The 24,035-nt window shown below is 37.9% G+C and overlaps 1 protein-coding gene across 1 annotated transcript in view; it reads left to right on the forward strand.

Annotated features, from left to right (window-relative positions):
• Positions 1-24,035, forward strand: part of USH2A (usherin) — a 707,317-nt gene that overhangs the window by 303,892 nt on the left and 379,390 nt on the right. The window contains exons 21-22 of the mRNA XM_025892244.1: positions 14,646-14,759; positions 16,726-16,887. Of these exons, the coding sequence (XP_025748029.1) occupies positions 14,646-14,759; positions 16,726-16,887 (276 nt within the window). The remainder of the gene's footprint in view (positions 1-14,645; positions 14,760-16,725; positions 16,888-24,035) is intronic.

Genomic DNA, 24,035 nt, shown 5'->3' on the forward strand with positions numbered 1-24,035 from the left:
CTGACTACCGTGAAGAGAATGTAGATAAATATTAGGGTAGAGACCTTGCATTAAAAGATTGTTTTCTAATTTTATTCTTTACTTGTTTTGATGAGATGTCATATAACTAAAAAATTAATTGAACATATATGCCCAGCACTGCATTAAGTCCTTTTTCATCTAATTTATTTAATGCTAAAAACAACTGTGATTTAGATCTTGCTTTCTCTCCTTTAAAGAGTAAGACACTGAGTAAGGCTCAGAGTGTTTAACTGTAAAGGTAGAAAGGATAGATTTGAATCTCTATCTTCCAACTCAAGTCTAGGGCCTGTTTTTTTGTTTTTTGTTTTTTGTTTTTTCACTGTAAGACAATAGGCTATTTCAGAAACAAACTACAAAGCTATTTTGAAATTACACTTCCAAAATTACAATGCTTTTTACATCACTGCCCTGAGCAAATATTAGGTCCCATCTGAACCCAAACTAGATGGAAACCTCTCTTCCTATCCTTCAAAAACAGTAACTTTCCCAGAATCATCTCCTCTTTTCCCACAAAAACAGTCAAAATAACTGTAAAAGAACAGTACTTTATCCAAACTGATCATCTTGTTATTTCTCAAACTTGCCCTTTGGTTTCACATCTTGATGCCTTTATCCATGATCGTCCCTCTCCCTAAAATACCATACTCAATCTGTTTGTATCTTTAAACATTTTACTTGTTCTTTACAGGTTATCTCATTGCTACCTTCTTTCAAAAGCCCCTTTTGATAATTCAAATTGGATAGAATTTATTGTCAATGATCGTAAACATTTGTATCTGTTATCATATGTCAGGTACTCTTCTAGATGCTTTACACTTTGTTACAATAGCTCTATCAGACAGAAATGGCACTTACCATCATCACCATCATTTTATACAGGATGGAACTGAAACACAGGTTAAAAGAGTTATAAGTGAGTGGTGGACCGAAGAAGGTGGTAGAGATGAGATTTGAACCCAGGGAGTTCAACCCAGGAACCTGGACCAGCCACTCTAGAATCCAGGTCTATAACAACTCTATATACTACTTCTCATTCCTTTGATGGTGATATGACACATCTTATTCTGCGTTTATACATTAATTTCATCTCTTCTCCTAAACTTTGAGAGAAAGGATATTATCTTGTCTTTCCAACCCCTTGACCTGGGAAGGTTTCCCTTTCAAAGGAAAGAAAACATAAATTTTACTCTTCACTCTAATATTTAGGACATTTTGCTTTCTTACAGTGATTCAGCCAGTTGCTTTTTCACATTGCCAACTCCTTTGTTTGGAATCAGGAAAAAAAAAAAGGACAGAAATATGTTATGTGTATTTTGTGTCTACCTTGCAAATATTTGTGTTCTTTATAGCCCTGGATGTCTTACCAATTGTCCATGACTGTCTGTGAAATTGGGTTGCTTTGGGAGACAAGGGTCATGAACTCTTACAGAGCCAGACCTAGGCAAACTATCATAGATACAACACTCATATTCAACCTTGCTTTTCATGGCCTTCATCCCTTCCCTTCTCTTGGTCCCCACCCTTGGCTCTCAAGTTAGGCAGATACACTGTAATGTTAGAGTGACAAGGTTAAGAGTCATTATCTAATCAATTTCTTTTGTTGAAGAAATTGAGACAAATATCATTTCCAAAATATAATTATAGTCATATTGGAATATAATCCAACATATATAATATAAATTCCAATACATAAGTATAATTATAGAATCAGTGGCCTTGCTGCAAACCTACACGGCACCATGTTGTCCTCTGCCAACTCAGGAACATTCATGATGGCACTCCACTTGGAAATTCCCTAGGGTTGTATGGCACTTCAGATAATTTCTTCTCCCTGTAATGAGAGCCTACTCTCAACTGCTTAAAATCCAGAAAGAGCAGAAAGTCTAATCCATGTTAAAATGTTAAAGACTGATAAAAGCTTAATGTGTTTTCTCTCCCAGTGGGCAAAGAATTCAATTTTAATGAGAAAAACATATCTTCATCCTCAAATTCCCAAAATATTGATATGTGGAACCCTGCTAAGTGCAATGTTAAAACAAGTGCAGTGGTGGGGGTGGTGGGAGAAAAAGAGTTCCAAGGTTAATGAAGTTTAGAAAATACTCAGTTCCTGAAATTCAGAAAGAATCTTCACTTGCATGTTAAATAACCTAAGATATCATGCAATAGCATCAACAAAAAATGACGATAACAACAACAAACATCAGACTAACTTGATTTAACACAGTGTTTTTATATTTTGCATTCAGACCAGTGTTCCTCTGAATGACAGTTTGGGAAGGACCAAATACTCTCTAGGCTAAATAGTGTGTATCAGGAGAATCAGCTCTGCTACCCACTCAGATCATACCCAGCTGGGAAGTCTCAAAGTCTGTCTACTTAGAGAGGTAGCTGAACTTTGTGAACTTATACCAAAAAAAGACATAGGTGAGAGTCCTTAAAAAATGGGGTTTATACAAAGATACAAATGTAGGGACCCGAAGGGGTACGTGTACCCCAATGTTTATAGCAGCAATGTCCACAATAGCCAAACTGTGGAAAGAGCCAAGATGCCCATCGACAGATGAATGGATAAAGAAGATGTGGTATATATACACAATGGAATATTATGCAGCCATCAAAAGGAATGAGATCTTGCCATTTGCAACGACGTGGATGGAACTGGAGGGTGTTATGCTGAGTGAAATAAGTCAATCAGAGAAAGACATGTATCACATGACCTCACTGATATGAGGAATTCTTAATCTCAGGAAACAAACTGAGTGTTACTGGAGTGGTGGGGGGTGGGAGGAATGGGGTGGTTGGGTGATAGACATTGGGGAGGGTATGTGCTATGGTGAGCACTGTGAATTGTGCAAGACTGTTGAATCACAGATCTGTACTTCTGAAACAAATAACGCAACATATTTTAAGAAAAAAGAAAAAGAAGAAGATAACAGGAGAGGAAGAAAAGGGGAGTATGTCAGAGGGGGAGACGAACCATGAGAGATGATGGACTCTGAAAAACAAACTGAGGGTTCTAGAGAGGAGGGGGGTAGGGGGATGGGTTAGCCTGGTGATGGGTATTGAGGAGGGCACGTTCTGCATGGAGCACTGGGTGTTATGAACAAACAATGAATCATGGAACACTGCATCAAAAACTAATGATGTAATATATGGCGATTAACATAACAATAAAAAAATTAAAAAAAAAATACAGATTCTTGGGTCTCCCACACAAGAGTCTGTATATTTGAGCTAAGGTTTGTAAATCTGCATTTGACTGAGTGTTCCAGGTGATTCTCTTGAAGAAGGTCCATGGATCACATATTAAAGAACACAGGACAAGGGGAACGGTCACATAAGAAGGTATCATTCTTCACCGGCTGGGCTTGAATTTATCCCTGTTTTGTTTTCTCCTGGCCCTTGTTCCAACTGCACTAGCTTTGCAGGCAAAATAATGCTAAGGGCAAGTGGAGGAATAGAGGCAGTTTTAGTAGGGTCTCTGACCCTTAAGGGAAGTGCTTCTGAAAGTCACCCAAGGAAAAGAAATGAGAATTACTAGAGATCTTGGTAAAATCCAGACTTTGATTCAATTGATATGGAGATGGGTGTGAGATTCTGCGTTTCTAACAAGGCCAACCCTAGCAGCCCGCACCCCATGTGTCCAGTAGAAAGTCAGGGAGCTCAATATTTATATAAGAAATAGGAAAACAAACAACAAGTTTGAAATTTCAGGATGCCCATTGGATTTAGTGAAAAAAGATCCCAGTGCAGTTTAGCGCGTGAAATATAATTGTAACCTTGTGGTAGAATCTCATCTGCCTGTATTTAAGTTATAAACATTTAACTACATGTGGGAAAAAAAAAAAACTTTCAAAATAATGTCACAGGCAAAGGATGCTATCTAATCCTGAAATTGCCAATATCTGTTATCTGAGCAGAATGTGCAAATCATTTTAGGATCCCAGTCATTGACAAAAAAGTAAAACTCATTGTTGGGGTGCCTACAAAAAGAATGGAGATACAAGAGCCCTAAAGAATCCTTGATTAATGAAAAGTTAGAGGCATACACGAAACCAAATGTACTATACTTTTTGGACCATACAAGGGGATTTTAAAATGATAAGTTATTTTTGCCTTATGCCTGACTTTGGAACTTCACCCCAGCTATCAGTCCCTCAATAAGTGAGATACTACTCTTTCTGTGGTTGTGCATGTGTGTGTATGTATATGTACACATATACATATATTATATATAAGTTATAGATAATATAAACTATTATTATTCTAATCTGAGAAATCTGCAGAGAAATGACTATAATAAAAACTTCAGGGCACCTGGGGGGCTCAGTTGGTTAACTTCTGCCTTTGGCTCAGGTCATAATCCCAGGGTCCTGGGATGGAGCCCAGGGGAGCCTGCTTCTCCCTCTGCCACTCCCCCTGCTTGTGCGCTCTCATGCGCTCTCTCTCTTTCTCTCTCTCTCTCTTCATTAAATAATTAAAATAAAGTCTTAAAAAACAAACTTCAATGTTTCTTTTTCTAGTCAGTTGGGAATTCTTACTTCACAGTTGTTAAAACTGCCTATGGGTGCTCTTTGTGCAAGCATGTTATTTCTTCATTAGACAATAAGCTCCAGAAGTCAAGTATCATATTTTATGTTTATTTTAAGTCTTGTTCAGTACCTTGCTCAAGGTAGACAATCAATACACTTTTCTTAAGTGATGAAGAACTAGACAAATGAACAGATGTAGCTTTCTGCTACCACCTCTGTAGTTAATGAAATGTTAATATTGTTATATCCTGCTGAGTTGAGTATTGAACAAGTGGTTCTTACTAAAGTCTCACCAGTGCTATAGTTCTCTAATTTTAGGAAATAATGTACTGAATTATCACAAGTTAAACATATATTTGTAACTTAATATACATATTCCCAATGGAAAAAAAATGTTGGTAGGGTAAATAGAATATAAAAATTAGTTCCCAAACTTATACCTCATAATGGAACTCAAGTGCTATAATTTGCAATTAAAAGTAATGGAAACCTATATTGCTATAATGCTGATAATTACACAGAGCAGAAGATATTCATTTATTAGAAACAAAAGCATTATCTACTCTGTTCCAGGCTAGCACTAGATCCTACCTTTACAACCTGCTTTTATTGTGTTTCTTTCCAAATAGTTTTTATTGTGGTAAAATACACATAACAAGCAATCTGCTTTTATACCATGAAAATATGGTCTCTAAAGTAGAATATTATATTTTTTAAAAAATCAAAGTTTTATGGTGGAAAGATAATAGAGATGAGTTTTCCTTTTTATTTAATTTCACTGAAAGGATCCAAATAACAGTGACTTCGACAAGATTAAGTTTTTCTTTTTCCTGGTAATAGATGTTCAGTTAGTCAATGTAGGGATGGGATATTCACAGTGCCAGGGACCAATACATGTCCATCTTTTTGCTATGCCATCCTAGGGAGGGGACTACTGCCTCATGGTCCAAGATGGCTGCATGAGTTTCAGCCATCCAGTCTGGTTTCCATCCAGCAGGAAGCAAGGATGGTTGAGAAAGGACATGCACATTCACTTCAAAGACATACTTCAGAAGTCATTTCTCTATATACTTATGTGTGTACTAGGTATAGTCATGTAACAATGAACTAAACTCTTAACTTAAAAAGTCTGTGAACTAAGTTCATCCTTCCGTGGCTGTAGTTAGCTGCTGAGAAATGGTGTCCTTATTCAAAATGGCCACTTGTCCAGCTATTGTTGTATTGTACTATGAAAGAGAAGGAACATCTACCATAGGAGGGTCCTTCGTGGTCTCTGCCACAACAGGCAGACTTCAGAAGTAAATTTTAAAAAATTCATCTTGATGGTATTATTAAAAGATGAATTTTGAGGAAGTCTTTGCCATTTTTATTGTACCTCATAAATTAATATTCTACATTTGTAGTTTATTACAAACTATTTCTTTAAATGTAAAGCTTGGAAGAAATGGTCTGAAAAAAACTCACAAGACAAAAATATGGCCTATGACATAAATAGTAAAAATAGAAATGATGTAATGTTCCTGCTTAGCTAATGTAGAAGAATTTCATTAGGTAATGCAGTGTTGATGAGTTAATAGCTTTGTCTAACTCTCCTGAATACATAATGTGCCTGAACTACTTGAATATTGTGAAATCTTCAGATAGACCTCTTTACAAGTTATTCATTTTCTTTTATGCAGTAAGGATCTGCAGTTCAGGGTGCAGATTTCTTTTTGGGAACATGTTGTACCGTGGTTAAAAATGATGGTGACATATAAATTTTGCTGCCTAGTGATAATCAACTAGGCACATTTATAATACTATAGTAGTTGATAGAAATACTTCAAGGTTGCCAATCAGATTTGATAAAGAAAAAGAATAGTCGCCCCCAAATTTTCTGTTTTCTAACTTCTGACCATTTTATATGTGTATTGCATTTGGGACTAATCAAAAACTTTATATATGTGTGTGCATATAAATATATATCCATGTCCAATGTTGTACTCAAAAGCACACGCATGCACTGATACAGGATTTCTTATGAATCAGTTTTTATAAGGGAATATTATAGACATACATACTTGCTCATTGTGGGTGATAGGTATGCTATTTTCTGTTTAAACACAGTAGGATTTAGTAATAAATTTGAATCTTTTAACAAATTTTAAGGTGTAATTTTAAATAATTTGCTATAAAAAGTATGCTATTTTTTATAGTTACATTATTTCAACCCATCTCTTTTCTTCTTGTCGAATGAGGGTTTAGGTTGAACAGCAAGAACGATAATTTTGGAGACAGAAGATGCAGGTTCTAATCTCAGCTCTGCTGTTGGACTCGAGCAATACCTTCTACACTCTGCCTTACAGCAGCCCCACCTATACAAGGGATAATAGTATGGGAGGCCCTCTGCAGGGGACCTGGGACTCCCATCAATAAGGGATGACTTTCATTTCTCTTTCTTTTCTTTTCCCACTGTCTCCTTGCCCCCCTCCCCACTTATTCGAGTCCAGTATTTTCTCGGAGAGTCCTAATGATTCCAGTGTCGGCCCCTGAGGTTAGATGAAGAGTTAACATGAGTGGATGGCTTCAAACCTAATGTAGAATTAGAATGAAAATGACAGAAACTATAGTTCTTACCACAAAAGCATTGATTAAAAATTTGAAGTTAGTTGTAAGCCTGCTGAGAGAATCTTAAATGGTTAACACTTTGAGGTCAGTTAAAATCCCTGTTTAAACCATTCTCAAAAACTGGGATTAGACCCTATATTTTATAAAGAAAATAAAAGAATAAATTTTTTTTCCTATTTGTAAGCATCAAAATCTGTTTAGTTTTTTGATCCAAAGTATATGACTTTCTGTAATCCCGACTAGAAGTGTTAAACAAGATCAGAGAGACCCTTTGAAAAAATTAAATGCAAAAAATTAGTTTTCGAATTTTTAAAGGATAACCATAGGTTTAGGTAAGGGTGTTTACTCTTCCACCTTTTGGTTAAAATGAAAATTGACTTTCATTTTTTAAATATTAGAGATCCTTAGTCTCATTTAAAATATTACCGAAAAACGCAACAACAACAAATTGCCACCTTCCTAGGCTATTAAGAACCAGAGGAGAAGCATCCTGGGTGTGTTTCCAGATCTCTGTTAGACCATTAAATTTTCATCCATATTTAACAAATGTCATTATTCAGTTTCATGGGGTCACTGTGTCAAAATGTCTGTGTTAGAACTTTAATTTATTTTCAGAGGTTCCTTTAAGTGGGCAGAAAGCATGGCATGTTGGATTGATTTGCTCTCTTTAATCCATCCACTGGATTGGTTTGCAGCTAAAAACTTATTCTGGGATGTATACTTAAAACATTAGGATTTATCAGCACTGCAGCCGAATCCGACACCAGAAATGTCTCCCTCTCTTCTGCTTTCCTTCCTCTGGCTGGTTTTCTTTTAAAAGGTGGGTTCTTCCATTATGTCTCCAGGTAGCAGTAACAGCCCTGCCTGTGTGGTATCCCTTACCAGATGGCCCTCTTAATAAATGCCCTGCTCTTGCCCACCCTCACTTTCTTGATCCAAATGTGAAATGCCAGCAAATAAATAAGAGCATTGTACTCTGATGAGTTCTCTTGAGATGAAGAGACGCCCTGGGGAGAAGCAGCTAGAAACAGCTTCTCTGTTTGCTGGACTGCTCCTAATTACTGGTTAGTAGGTAGAAGACACTGTTTAGATAATAGAGAATTTAAAGAGAGAGAGAGAGGGAGGGAGGGAGAAAGGGAGGAAGGAAGACACAGAGAGTCAGGGAAAGAGGGAGTGTGCATATTATTTCAAATGCCTTTGCTAACACGAAAATACTCTTGGATGGTTCGAGTCCATTTGGAAATATTGTGCATGATCTTGTGAGGGGACCCCCAGACTTTGGTCTCGGGGTACGCAGTTGCTGTGTGCAGATCTCACTGCCAGACTAAAAGTGCAACAGAAATGAGTGGGTAATGAGAGCAGAGCAGCCAGTTCTTTAATTGAATTAAAAGCTGGGTGACATCAATGCAGACACCTGTCCAATTACAGACAGGCCAAGGTGTTTACCATTGCTGTACAAGCGATTCGAAGATGACAGAAATCTTTCCGCCCACAGATTAACATAATGAAGGAGAACAGATTACAGTGGATGCCGGCCAAGCACCTAGGTTGGCAGCTGTGGGTGGGGTGGGGGAGGGAGGAGGAGTCTGCTCAAGTATGTAAATAGAAACGGGCTTCTTTTTTCTTCTCCGAAATGTGTTTGGCTTTAAAAAGGATGCCATTTTGCTTTCTGTCTCAGGCTCAGTTTCCAGGCAGCACATTTATACTTGTCTGCATTTAGTCAGAAGAGTTAATCATAAAATTTCAAAATTTCATAGCTGGCCCTTCTGTTGTCTTCCTGCCTCTCGGTGCCCAGAGTTCTCTTAGAGGCTCAAAAGCTTGCACAGCTGGTGTCAGCTCCAGAATGATTTTCTCTTAGGTAGTCGGGCTGCCTCCAATTACTAATATTTCTCTTTGGCTCCTTTGAAACTTGAGGCTAGAGCAAAGGAAAGAAGGTGTTGGAAATCTTCGTCATCGGTCAAAGGAAACAATGTCTGTTACTTTGCTGACTCCCTGGAAAGGGTAGAATGGGACTGGGGGGTCTCTTATAGTGAGGGAGACAGTAGTGTGGCACAAAGCAGATGGAAAAGTCTTCATTTTTTGGTCAGGCGTCAAGTGCCAACTTTGGTAAACCAGCGGGAGAGCCGCTGGAAAACAGGACAAGTAATGAAGGAAAAGGACATGTCCTTTGCGCTCAAGGAGTTCCCTAGATCATTTTGAGGGACTTTTAAATTTCAGGGTCCTCCAGGACAAGGCTCTTGCCCTCTGCTAGGTGGAAATCCTCAGAGCACAGAGTTGGGAGCCATAGACACCGGGACTCTGAAACATCCTACTGCGATGTGCTTTATTCCTGGAAATGAGGTCCCTGTCCCTCTTCCTTCAGCTTGGGCTTTCTGCATGCACCGAGGCCCACAGGACTGCAATTCAAAGGGAATATACTGACTTTACTTCAAACTCCCTTGGTGTGGCATGTCAGGATTTCTCAATGTGAAGCATTAATGCAAAATGCATTATCACTTAGCAGTGAGTGTTCTGCTGGTGCCAATGATTTTAATCTGGTTACCAACACTCCTGTGTTTCTCGGGATACTAACACTTTTAAGACATCAATAATGCTTACTTTATGCTTATTGAATGTTTTTTCAGCTCTTCCTCTTCCATTATCAAAAGGGACTGGCAGGTTTCCTGACATGGTTGGGACCATTTTCTGATTTCACGGAGTTTTGTGGCTGAAGGGGAATTTGAGAGGTCATTTGGCTGGCCTAGAGGTAGGGACAGTCTTAAATTCAAAGGGAAAAAAGGCTCCTCTGTGATGTCTCTCAAAGAAAGAGACTCATCTCCCAGCCGATCTTAACATTTCTCACTGTCAGGAGATACTTCTTTATTTTAAATACCCCAGGTGTCATAAAGGGAGATTACCCCACTTTCTCTTATTGGGTTTTCTATGGACGCAGAATATATGTAGTATTTTTCTGCCTAGGATTCCTTTGAAAATATGTCCCACTATATATTTTTCAGTATTCTTTTTAATATAATACTAAAATGTATACTTTCAATGATTATCTTTTTTTTCCTCTGTCTTTAATTAAATCTAGATCTCCTTTCACACTGGACTAGGAAGACTGGATCTTATAAATGCCCTTATCCACTTGTCATATATGCAAGCATTCTGATTTATGTATTAATCTATGTATTACTATTATCATTAGGAGGCTTCAAGCTCTAATATTTTCTTAGATTAGAAACCTCATAGAGATCAGATATATTTTATAGCACCTTTCCCAGAAACATAGAGAAGAAGAAACGATAAATACTTTTTGATGATGATATACTATCATAGTAGTACTACTTTTTTTTTCTTTTTTTTTCTGGAGAATGCATAATCTAAGTAAGACTCTGACACTTCAAATAAGGCCATTAGGTTGGTCACTCAATGATAGGCTATCTTAATTAGTAATGGAGAAAATATACTTACTCTCTTTCTTTGGTAACAGCAGAACTTCTTGTAACCATCAACTTTAATCCATCTTCATAAACTCTCCATACTGAGAAACAAGATGTAAACCATATGTCTCAGGCAATAGGATGACTTTGGTCTGAACCGGGTAAGATGACTTGGTTGACCAGCCCCCTCCCAACCACTCACTCTAACCTGACAAGAGGAGAGAAAATGCTGAATCTTGGGTGCCTGGGTGGCTCAGTTGGTTAAGTGTCTGCTTTCGGCTCAGGTCATGATCCTGGAGTCCTGGGATGGAGCCCTTCTCAGCAGACTCACCCTCCCCTGGTTCCTGCTTGGTCTCTCTCTCTCTCTCAAATAAATAAATAAATAAAATCTTTAAAAAAAAAAGAAAATGATGAATCTTTATATCACTCTTCTTACTGAAGTGGATAATACTGATCTATGTTTGGGGAAAAATGATACCGATGTTTTGATAAACTTTTCTTTGAGACAAAGCATTATGAGCAAGATCCCCACTAGAAAAAGGAAAGAAATACCACCTCGGCCTCAGAAAGTACAGCACATTTTTTTTTTTAAGTATGATTTACAAACCATCCAAAATTTCCACCTGGGATTTGAAGTTGGCAAGAACCAAAACATCAGCTTTCTTCTTTTTTCTCTTTTTTTCTATTTTGCCACTCTCATTTCTCAGTGTTTATTATTGTTTCACCTGCCTTGAAATGGGAAATGTGAGCACTTTGATGAATGGCCTAAAAGATGATCTAGTTTCTCTCCGGCATCTTTCTTTAAGAATCTCAGGATTTTTCTATGAAATACAATTTGGTCAACTTCTCTACCAAAGCACAAAGCTGAAGAAAGCAAGTTTTGAGAGTATTTGCTGTTTTTTAAGGTTCATAAGGTTTAAGGGGGAAAAAACTTAGCAAAGGAATTTCATAATACGCATATACATACAAATTAACGCCTTTAGTGAAGGCAAGTAAGGTTAAACAAAATACTGAAGACCATTTCGTGAATGTGAATTCCATATCTGGTTTGACATGGTCCTTCTTAAAGTCTACGTTAAAACCTTTCTTGCTAAGTTGATGTAACAGTCATAATTCTCCCATTGTACTTCCACCATGATTGGGAAAGAAATAATGTCTCAGGATGAGGTATTTTGTAAGGCCAGTCTTCAAAACTATAAAATAATGGAACTACTTTTATAATGTTTCTCAGTGATAATATTACCTGGTTGTATTATGCATCTGCATACTAAAGATGTCAGAGCACCAACCTATATGTATGTAACCATTGTGTCTTTTTGGACATGGTCTTCCTGTGCCCCAGCTAAATCATGACCATCCCTGAGACAATGCTTTTCACATATGTCACATAGCTTAAGTGATGAACAAAGGAAGCTAATCTTATATCCCAATATGTTTTTCTTGTTTGCTATAGGATTAAAAGTCTCACTCTCTAGGGGCTGTTTCATTTCTTGGTAGTATGGCATTATCCTCATTCAGACATGCAGGTTGTCTTATTTTGGACTCTTGCAGTAGATTCAAACTTGGCAATAAGAAGACATGACAAATACCAAATATTTTCAAAGGATAAAATGGCTAGAACATATCACACAAGATCACCTTAGTTTTGAGTCTGGACTTTTGGGATTATGGTGAAGCATTGAGAAATGGGAAAACAAAGTTTATGAAATAGTTGAGGCTATCAGGTCTGGATCGGAGCATATTGAGAATGAAATGCTATTGGGACATCGAGGTGGGATATCTGACCCGCAGGTAGAGATGCAGAACGAGAGCTGGGGAGAGATGTGAAGCCTGTACATACAAATGAGCGATGGGGCTTGATGAGTTCACAAAATAAGTGTTTAGAAGAAGAAAGAAGCCTGAAGACCTTACCTTGTAAAACAAAAGCTATTTAAAGGACTGTGGAGGGAAGATGAGCCAATCAGGTCAAAGAAAGAAAGGAACTCTCAGGAGCTGAGGAAAACACCTTGGGAAATTCAGTGTCACAGAGAGAGCTGAGGGAGTCCAATAAGTAGAGAGAAGATAGGGATTTGAGGAAGGGTTACTTGGTCTGATATTTAGAGATTACTAGTGATCTTCAAAAGATAAAAATCAGGATTTAGTAGCACAGTGCGAGCAGGAAACTTGGTTGCAGTAGTAACAAAATGGACTGACACAGCCTCTGCTAGAGCTCTTTCCTTACACAGCTGTTTGTTAAGCACTTTATACTCCTAAACTCATTTAATCTTGATAGTAACACTATGAGGTAGGTACTCTATTATCCCCGACTCACAGATGAGAACTGAGACCTCTCTTTCAAGACAGGTATTGTTATTACATGTTTACAGATAAGGAAACTGAGGCACAGAGATCCGAACAATCTGTCCAAGCCCAAACAACAAATCAGTATCAGAACTGGTGTTTGGGCCCAGGAAATCATGCCCAAGTGTCTATTCTCTTGACCACTTCACCACTGCATGATGAGGATGCGTAGGTGGCAATGCACGCTTTCTCTTAAGACATCTAGAGGAAGGAGAAATAACTTCTTAAAGTGAACTTGGACAGCAGGTCATGGTCTGGGAAGTTCAAGAAGTAACAATCACCATGGCAGGAATGAAGGAGAGCAGAAAGTTAGGACATGAGGTGGATTTGAGATCAGAGGGAGCTGAATTTGGCATGAGGGAGTCATGCGTATGCGTGTGTGTGTGTGTGTGTGTGTGTGTGTGTGTGTGTGTGTGTGTGTGTTAGGTCACTGGCTCAATGTCTTCTTTGGCCATGAGTTAAGATGATGGTGCCAAGTGCAGCAGAGAGGGCTCAGGGACCCAGGGCGATGATGCTTGGGGAGCTGTTGGAATGAAGACTCGCAGCCATCACTGGGGACTGACACATGGGAGGTGCCCAAGTAGACAATGGCTCTGGTCTTTGCTTCATCCTGCTCTTTGCTTGTTTGATTTTTAAAAAATTTCTTTTAGGGGAGGAAATAGGAAAATACATGTGTTAAATTTTGTGTTTGAAGGATGCCCAAGCTGTTACCAATATTGGCACATTTAAATAATAATACATTCTCTAAGCTACTGAAGGTTTACAATATAAAGGGATACCATGACTGGGACCATCCTATTATAAGAGTGTTGACCAATCTATGTGGTTAGGATTAAAGGCAACTCTGAAAAACGTCCACAGAAAAAAAACAATGGTGAGCAAATACACAAATTGTATTTTTGATACTTCTTTAATTCCCAGGATTAAGTAAATAAAGAGCTTCTGTCTTGATTATGAACATTAGTAAACAAAATGTGCTTTCCTTTCTACAGGTACTTTTAATTGCTGAACAAATCTTATATATTCACCACCAAGCCAGGTTAATTCAACATTTCCATGTGCACCACTTCTGTTTAAGACAGGTGTCTTAATTAAATAAACTAATAATTTTGCAAGGAGAAGCACAAAAGCATAATTATCTAATTTGCTAATTGTTCAGCTATGTTGATTTGCATATTTGTTAGTTGTAACATGAACAAGTAGTTTGTATATGTGTATCCTACCGTTAAAGTAATGAAACCACTCTTGGGATTAGCATTTCCTAAAGTGTGTTAATAGATGCTATGTAAAAAGGACTCCAGTTGAATAAGGCTGAAAAATGCTAGACTAGAGAAAATGGAATAGTTTTATTCTGCAGGAGGTCTAGAATCCTAGAATGGGATAATATGCATCTTAACTATGAGATACACAGTGCTCTGCTTTACAGACTATGTATGGAAACCCATTTTTACAGGTGAACATCTCAGGGCACTAATGTTCTGAGGAGCACATTTGGGAAAATGCTCTTTTAAGTTGTTTTAACAATAAGTTGGTCTCACATTTTTTTTTACTGGTCACTCCATTCTGTAATCAGCATGGGGCAGGAAAATGAATTAAAGAGGCATATTTTTTTGTGTCTGCGTCTCTACATCTCTCTCTCTCTCTCTCACACACACACACACACTGCTCTTTATAGCTACTTACAGTAAACATGCAAACCTCCTTATTTCCCCTTTTATTATAGGCATATTGACAGGCTTGCTACCCTTCAAAAACTATGCAGTAACCCTAACTGCTTGCACTTTGGCTGGCTGTACCGAGAGCTCACAGGCATTGAACATCTCTACTCCACAAGAAGGTAAAGTAATTTCAAAGGTCTTGACTTCCACATTTCAGTTATGAATAATAAAATAGGAGAAGAGCTAAATGCTGCAAGGCCATTTGCTGGAAAACCCCAACCTAATTTGATGACAAAGTGCATTGCCAGGCCATAATTGCTCCATTTTTGGGGGGGGGGTGCGAAAATGAATCAAACTCCATACCCTTTAATGACATGCATCTTTAATAGCTGTAATGCAGATTAATGGGCTTTTTAATTGCTGTTACATTGTTCATGCAAGAGCCTTGTCATTAATATGAAGCATCTGAAAGATTAATGAAAGCTTCCTCATTTTACTATGGCTCAGAAGTAAATCTAGAGACAGTCTGACTAAAAAGAATTGATTGTACGGCACAGTATGAAATTGAGAATCAAACGGTTGATTTCCATGGTCTCTTTGAACTGCTAAACACCAGCACAGGCAACAATTATTTCAGTATGATGGAGCCTCCACATGCCGGTTGGGGCATTATTAATCACTGCTCGGTTCCTTCTGACTGAAGTCTCACTTTTGTTGTACTTGGAACTTACAAACTGTTGGCATAAATTAATGTTTCAGAAAGCATACGTTTAGAAAGCAGTGAGAAAGAGAAAATATTTTAGCACTCCAAAGTGAAAGCTTTGCTCAAGCATCAGAACACATCACTTCAGGAAATAACAGCCCTCCAAACATTTGAAGCATTGTTACTTCATATTTCTCTCTCCTGGATGAGAGGAATTATACATTTCTTCCGTCTAGCTGTCAAGTTATTTAGGAGATTGAAAAACTTGATCCTTGGGGGAAGAGTCAGCCAGTCTCTCTCCCTCAGCATCTGTCCGCCTCCTTCCTGGCTCCCTCTTTTTCCCCTTCCCTCTTGCAAATCCTTTAGCAAGTACCCCTCACACAGAACACATGAAAGAGAAAGACAGTGGCCTATGTGACGAAACAGGATAGAGGGGTCTGTGAAGTCCTTCATGTGACCTTGCCCCAATGAAAGCCTCCTCACCTGGACTACGCCACCAGTGACCCCATCACCCATGTTTTCTCAGGGTTCTCTCGGTCCAGCCTGTGGAGAAAAGCACTGTTTCTCTCACTGTGGCCTTGCTTCTGTTGGGCCACGTGATCCACGTGATGGTCCTCTCCTTTTACAAATGCTTCCGCCAGCCTCAGTATGGGGCAAGCGTCCTTACTTTCTCAATACCCCTACCCCCTCTGTCCAGGTTTTGCCTGAAACCCTTCAAACCTACTTTCACAGCTGTATCCCAGAGGCATTCCTACTGGTCCAGTTCACCGTTCCCTCTTCATTATTTAAGGAATTCCCAACGTCTAGATTTTTCTTAAAGTTACTGCCAAGGTACCAAACCATAGATGTTTTTAGGGTCAATATTTTAAAACTTTTAGTTCCTGTGATTCCAATTGATTCACCATTACAGAAAATGAACAGAACCTTATTTGAAAAACAAACAAACAAACAAACTGACACACAATGTTGTTTTCATATATAATTAATTCAATTGATTCTTTACTTGCTGGTTATTGCTACAGAAACACATAGGCTTTTTTGTATCTATTATGAACCACCCTCACCAGCGTTGCCCACCTTAGATCTAAAGCTCCTCAAGGGTGGGAACTCCATCTGTTCGATTTGATTTAACAGGCACAGCCCCAAGGAGAGAGTATGGGTTAATAATACTTCAAGGAGTATTGATGAAGTAACGCAAGCATCAGTCAAATGAACTAGTGTAATACTCCCCATCCATCATTAAGGCAAATTCTCATAAATTCAGGACACTTATTTAGTACTGTTCCTAAAGTAATTATTGACAAGCTGCCCACGAATCAGGAATATTTCTCTGCATGGGATTTCAAGTTTATTTCATCATTTATTGGTTTAGGTCTGAAAAGTTTGAATTAGGAAAGTAAACTAAAATTAGACACTATAAATCTTTTTTTTCTTTTTCACAGCCCCACAGGAAGTTCAGCCACCGGTAGCCAAATCTCTTCCCAATTCTTTGTTACTGTCCTGGAATCCACCCAAAAAAACAAATGGTATTATAACTCAGTACTCTTTATATATGGATGGGATGCTAATCTATTCGGGCAGTGGAAGGAACTACACAGCCACAGGTAAAACTTCTGTAGCTATCAGTAAATAGTTCTAGTCTGGGTTAGACTATGTATATTTCAGATGTCTGTAGTCTGTAATTGTCTGAAAATGTGGTCTTTAAAATTGGGGTACTTACTGTGTCTCCTCTTATCTGGTCCCCTTGTGTGGTCCCTCGTCACTCTCACCAGGCCCAGTTGAGTCAGTGTCATTTCAAACAAATTCCACTGTCACACGAGTTAACTACTTTAACATCCTCATGAATACAGGATAATATTAAGACTCAGATATGTGACTCAGTGTCATCTGAATTTTGGGTCATTTGAGAAGAAATATAGTATATATGCCGAAATCGTATTGTAACGTGTGACGACACTTGAGTAAAATAAGGTAAATTGCTGAAAACCTCGTAAAACCCAAGAAGCCTATATTATGTCTTGTTTCCTAGTATCTGAATCATGCTTATGTTTGTGTAGTAATTTTAGTGGTTATATATTGTATAGTATTTTATATACTCTATGTGACTATCCGGCAAGACATCATGAGTCAAATATTGACTGATGAAAAACTGAGGCCTAGAGATATGGCGCTCTTCATGAAAGGTCACAACCAGGAAGAGGCAGAGGCAGGATTAATTATTTGTGTATTCAGTTCTCCACATTAATGCCAGGTGCTAAGGCTGTAACAAGGAATCAGCGGCACGCTGGCCCTCCTCTGTTGGTGCTCATGGCTTCGGGGGAAAACACACAGATGCAGGGATGAGGTATTTGTGGACAGGGCTATGGCATTTACCCGGTGGCATCCTCCGGCTTTACATTTTTGTGTCCTTTCTAGACTGAGAACCTTCAAGGGACAAGAGCTATTAATTTAATATTGTGTTCCTTGAGGTTGGATAGAATTCTGTAATACATGTTCTAGGAGGGAGGTGCTATTATTACCCCCAGGTTACAAATGAGGAAATTGAGGCAGAGAAAGATTAAGGAACATCTTCAAAGTCACACAGCCCATGAGTGGGATTTTGATACCAATCCATGCTTTCTGGCTGTGATGAAGAACCTGTGGTCTTAAAAAAGTTACTTCACTTCTAAGACTTAGTTTATGAATCTGCAAAATGGGAACAACTACAATTTTCAAGATTCTAAAGAGAACTGGAGTTATAAATAAAACACCTAACATGTTCTTAGCACTTAGTAAAGAGAATTATTTCCTGTAGAATGCAGAGTTCATGTTTTAAACTTTAAAATAGATTAATCTTCCCCTAACAATGTCTGAAGGCATTATTTTAATTAAATGTTATATGCCAGAGAAATTACTTCAAAAGAAATGAAAACATATCACGGAATGAACTATACACATGAATTAATAATTAATATAAAACACTCTGTAGGACCAAAAAATATCATCACCATGCATAATAGGAAAACACATCTTTTAGGCCCAGTACAGACATTTCCTCTGAGAAACCTTTTCTGATGCCCCAAGTATGAGTTGATCCGACACAGGTATGCTCCTTGGAAACTTCTGTGCCTCCTTTTTTGTGTGTTTGTGTGCTGTCTTTTGAATAAGGTTGCTTATTTACTTGTCAGTTTGCCCTTCTGAACCCTAAGCTTCATAAACACATGGCCCTAAGTGTCTGGTTCTTTAGTGCATCTCCAGGACAGGGTGGGTATAGACCGTGTTGAATAAATGAATGAATAAAGTCAGGTGATTGCTGGGGACAGAAAAAGAAGCCAGAAAAGGGGAAATTGTGGAGGTTAGGAGTAGGGTGGGAAAGAAAGAGTGGCAGAGAAAAGAAAAAAGAAAGGTAGAAAAAGAAACTAAGATCCCTTCCATGGGTAGACACGAGTGCTAGCCCAGTCCATAGAGAAGTTGTGTGGCTGATAGCAGGTCTCAAAACGTAAGGCTCGACTATCTGCAAACTGCGCAGAATATCGTTTGAGGTGACAGACACTGTGCAGAGCCAGAAGATGAGCAGTGTGGGGAAGACGGGAGGCCAGAATTCACATTGATCTCCAATACTACTTCCAAAATGATGCTAATTCTGTATTTTGTTTGATGGAATCAGCAACAGAACCATGTGACTCTGGGGTCTGCAATGAAAAATCTTGGCAAATGTTACCATAGTGGATTAGTACGATAGATGCCTCCCAAATATAATCTAATGTAAAGAAAGTGGAATATTTTTGTAGTGCCCACAACCATCTTCTCAAGCTACAGAGATAATAGATTCTTTAATGGTTTTCATTTTTTATGTAGATTTTTGAAGATTAAATCTTAGGTAGTACTTTTTTTTCCCTACAGCCTTCTTGGCTTATAATAAGCAACTGTATTTCTTGCCATTCTCATCCCTAAATGCCAGAAGATATGAGGCACATTGAGACTGCAACACGAAGGAGAGAAACGAAGCCAAGAACCTTATGATGGGATTCAAAGTTGTGCATGATTGTTCTAACATTAGAGCTAGTAAAACTGAGGCCCAGAGAGGTTAAGAAATTCTAATCTGAGTTGGAGGAACCACTTCAAATCTGGATCTGTCTGGCCCCAGAGTCCATGCTTTCGTTCTTTCCCCATTCTGCTGCTCGAATTATTACATATTATCTTATTTTTTACATAAATAAATATGATATATTATTACACATTCACATACTGTGTAAATGTTTTGTGTAAATGTGTAAATTATCAACATATTAACATAAACATATTGTGTAAATATGCAAATATTTACACTGCAGGTGAATGTTACATAATATGTAAACATTACAGATTTACATAAAGAAATATTACAAATTATTACATACGATTTTATTTTTCCTCCCAACAACGCTGACAGGGAGACCAAAACCTGATTGCAAACCCCAGAGCACCTGTGTTATTCTTTTTTGGGCTCCATAACAAAATACCACAGACTGGCTGGCTTAAACAACAGAAATTTATTTCTCACAGTTCTGGAGACTAGAAGTCCAAGATCGAGGTGTTGGCAGGTTTGGTTTCTCTTGAGGCCTCTCTCCTGGGCTGGCAGACAGCTGCCTTCTCACCATGTCCTCCCAAGGTCTTTCTCCTGCGCGCACAGCCCTTTCTTACCCGGTCACCAGTCCTGTTGGATTAGGGTCCACCCTTATGATCTCATTTAACCTTAATCACCTCTTCAAAAGTCCCATTTCCAAATATAGTCACATTGGGAGTTAGGGCCTCAAAATATGAATCTGGGGGAACACAGTTCAGTCTGTAAGAGCAGCCTAAAGGGAGTGCTTTCTCTACCATGAGCTTAGGCTGAATGCCCACCTTTGTATAGATTCTCAAGTCGTGTGAGGATTGAAGAAAGTGGCCTTTAAGATCCCTTTCAACTCTAAGATTTTATATCCATAATAGGCATTAATTTCAGGTCTGTTAGGTCTTCAACGTCTACCTGTCCACTAGGAATCACAAGAAGGTACAATGCGAAAGGGAATCTGTCTGTCTAAAGTCAGCTAGGAGAAGGCTGATTAGAGGAAACTGCCCTGGCCACTTGAACAGGCTCTAGCCTCTCCACACACTGCGTCTGTGCCATGTTCTGTCACCAGATGTGCCTATGATGTGATCAGAACTTGTTACTCATCTCTGTGTCAGGATCTCTGTGAACTAACCTCCTGTCCATGCGGAGAGTGGCTTGTGGGTGGAGCTTCCACTGGTGAGGGCTGGTGCTGTCAGTAATAGAGTCTAGGGCTGTTAGAATGGGTCTCTTCAGTGCTGAAATGCCAGTTCATAGGGAGACAGAGAAATGGAAGATGCAATCTAATGGATTAGAGAAATAACTGATAATATTTTTCAATTATAAAAGCCACTATATGCTTATTGAAGATAATTTAAAACATCCAGATGTCTAATACATGATAATCCCACCGTACCGGTAGAAGCTCAGTGTAAAATATAATTCCTTCTAGTACCTTATTCATGTTAACAAAATTGATCTGTAATGTATAATGTTGAACCCTGGCATATTTCCTTATTATGACTGCAACCCACTTTATGAAGCATTTTTCCTGAAAATATTTTGAAATATTTTAATACTAACATCAAATATCCCACCCAAATGTATGCTAATGCATTTAACCACTTGAAAGAGTTCAAGTTTCTCACTTCTCTCTCTTTTAAATATGTTGGTGACAAATATTATTGTATGTAATCTTTGTTTATTAGATTTCCAAAAGGGGAATGGCTAAGTCAAAGGTAGTGAACCTTTCTGAAATATTTGATATACATTTTCATACTGTTTCCCAGAAAAGTTCATCAGCAGGGCATGTTATATTCTTAAATCTTTGATAATTTTGCAAGTGAAAAATATTATTTTATTTTTGTTTGCCTGTTGAACTACTAGGTATAGGGCATACTTTCTGCATGTTTATTAGAGATTTATATTGTACTTTGATTCAGCTGATCACAGCCTTGATGAGCAAAAATTTAATAGGTGAGGAATAATTTTGAAACTTCCTCAAGAGCTGTGTTTTATACCCTGTTTTCCCTGGTTGTAATCATCTGCACTATTTAAAATTCCTTGTCTTCTACCCTATCAAAAACTTCCTTAATAACCTGGCTTAATGTGTCCTCCTAAATATTCAAAATGTCAACCTTTTTTTCCTCACTCTTACTCCATTTATTTGTAGCTTCCTCTTAAGGTCCCACATAGAACATATTCTTCTGTTATGTGCAGCAAATGGATCTTGCTGCCATGGTGGATACAGGTAAAAGTAAATGCATTTCACTTCAGAAGCCACTTAGCATCCCAGTGGTTTGAATTTTTTTTTTCTTCTTTCTCTTAAATATGAAGCATTAAAAGTCAAAGGCATTGCTGCACCTTGAGTTAGTACAAAATATATTTAAAAATGCATACAGTTCAAATTTTTTGCCTTGCATAGGCCATAAGCTAGTAGTATGGTGGGTCAGTTGTGACACTGAAAAATGAATCCAGTTAGAGAACCTCCCGAAGGCTGTTGATGTTTGCTATAATAAATAGCACACACTTTAAGTCAAACTTTTTCATTCTGTATTCAAAGGTAATGGATTTTTCGTAACCATAGTAACCTTGGTGTATTTCTGGATAAATACATGAGGTATATACATTCCAGTTTTATTTTTGAATATAAACTACCACATTATGTATTACTAATAATATGAAAAATAGGATGTAGGTTAGTATAATGACAGCTTAAACTAGTATGCATTTTTCTTCTGCAAAAAATAAATATTTATCAAAAGTATAGGTTCAATTAATTTTTCCCCCCGTTTTGTGGTGTTCTGGTGGTGCCATTTATCTTTTTTTGCAAGATCTCCATTAATCTCTTATTTCTGTCCCATAACAGATTTTTAAGAATTTCGAGGTAAAAACAAGTGTGCTTTAAAGCTCATGATTAAAAACATTATTGAAAGATTGAAGGACCTATACTGATATCACCAACAGAGCTATTGTGAACCACTTAAGATGTATGTATATAGTATGTTCATAAAGAGGTAGAAAAAAAGAAACCTTTTGTGAGACTGTTCAACATCCCAGGATTGTTTCAAAGTTCAGGCTAGATAGCATCCTGATTGATGATGACTATCCAAACTGTAGCCAACCAGATCATTCTCATTTTAAATGAGCACCCTACCAGAAACTGGCAATCTTTAAGAAGTTTGTGAGATGTTTCAGAGAAGCCTACAAAGTTTTCGGAAAAAAGGATAGCAAGATGGTGGGAACTGGGAGAAGTGTCCTAGGGGTGCGACAAGGACGTTTATGTAAGTTGTGCGAACTGGTAAAGAAAGAATAGTGATCCCTCTAGATAGTTCTTTCCTTTATGACACAAATTGTTGTTGGTGAACCTACCTAACCCATTGCTGCTTATAACACCTAGAGCTCCAAAGGGGTAAAGGTCAATAAGGACTCTGTAATGTAGATATAGATATAGCTGACACCAAACCATAAAACACATATATTTTCAAGGGTATCATCTAATAAATCTATAGTAGCCTTATGACTGAATACAAGTGGCTGATTTCTAGCCACTGCTGTCTCATCAGGACCTGGGCCTCTGTCACTGAGGCTAATGCAGTAAAGAAGCAAGGATAACAGCAATGTAAGAAGTGTGTGTGTGTGTGTGTGTGTGTGTGTGTGTGTGTGTGTGTGTGTGAGAAAGAGAGAGAGAGAGAGAGAGCACATGACAGAGACAGAAAAGGAAAGGAAAGAGGAAAAGCAGACGAATATCTGGTAAAGTTAGATAGTAAGTATTTATATCTTTACCAAACTGAAAAGTGCAAAAAACTGTTAGGTTTTTTTTTTTTGGTCTCATTTGCCAAGGTCAAAAAGAACCATGTTTAAACAGCAAAATAGAAATATTCATCTTGAATCTTCCAAACACTTAAGTCTGACGACGAGAAATTTATTGCAGAAGAAGCTGTATTGCTTATGGCACAATAAAAAGCATTTAAAGGTTAGGTACTTCTAACCAAGCGTTATAAGGAACCTTATCAATTCTCTACAAATTTGAGCTAAATTATACTCATTCACACTGATAGTTTACAAAAGATCCTTTCTTAGCAAAATAAAACTTCACTTTAACCTTGATATTTCTGGAATTTTGCATTTTTGAATACCACAGGGCAGTGCATCTAAATCACTCCTTTTACGTAAAGTAATATTATTGAGAGGATACTGTTAACATGCTCATGTTCTAATCCATAAGGCCAAGTATTACTAAGACAGAACATATGAGGGTTTTCAGGTAAGGCAATGATCTCATCTATGAGTCATGGTGCCTCTCTATTACAAACTAAAGTCATATTTTGTGCCCTTTTTATGTCACAGACATATAGCATTAAATTATAAAAAATCTAAGAAACCTTGAGGCTACAAGGAAAAAAACCCTAAATTATGAAAAGAGGCTAGATCACTAACTCTGTGATCAAAGACTCCAGGAGAGTTGCTCAAGGTTTGGCCACAAACCAGATCCTTGGGTCAGTCAATAGGGGATGCTTGACTCTTAAAGAGTAACTAAGTAACAAAGGGTCAAATGAAATGAAAGAACTTGTACAGATGTTCAAATACCAGTTGTGGTTAATTGTAAACAATACAACCAAAGTGTTATTTTTACTTTAGGATATTTTTACAGTGTACCAGTATGTGAAGAAATAAAACGTGCTTAATTTATATTTTAAGACC

This window comes from Callorhinus ursinus, unplaced genomic scaffold (genome assembly GCF_003265705.2).
Source record: "Callorhinus ursinus isolate GAN/ISIS: 27379988/994484 unplaced genomic scaffold, GSC_fseal_2.0 scaffold54, whole genome shotgun sequence".
Lineage (NCBI taxonomy): Eukaryota > Metazoa > Chordata > Mammalia > Carnivora > Otariidae > Callorhinus > Callorhinus ursinus.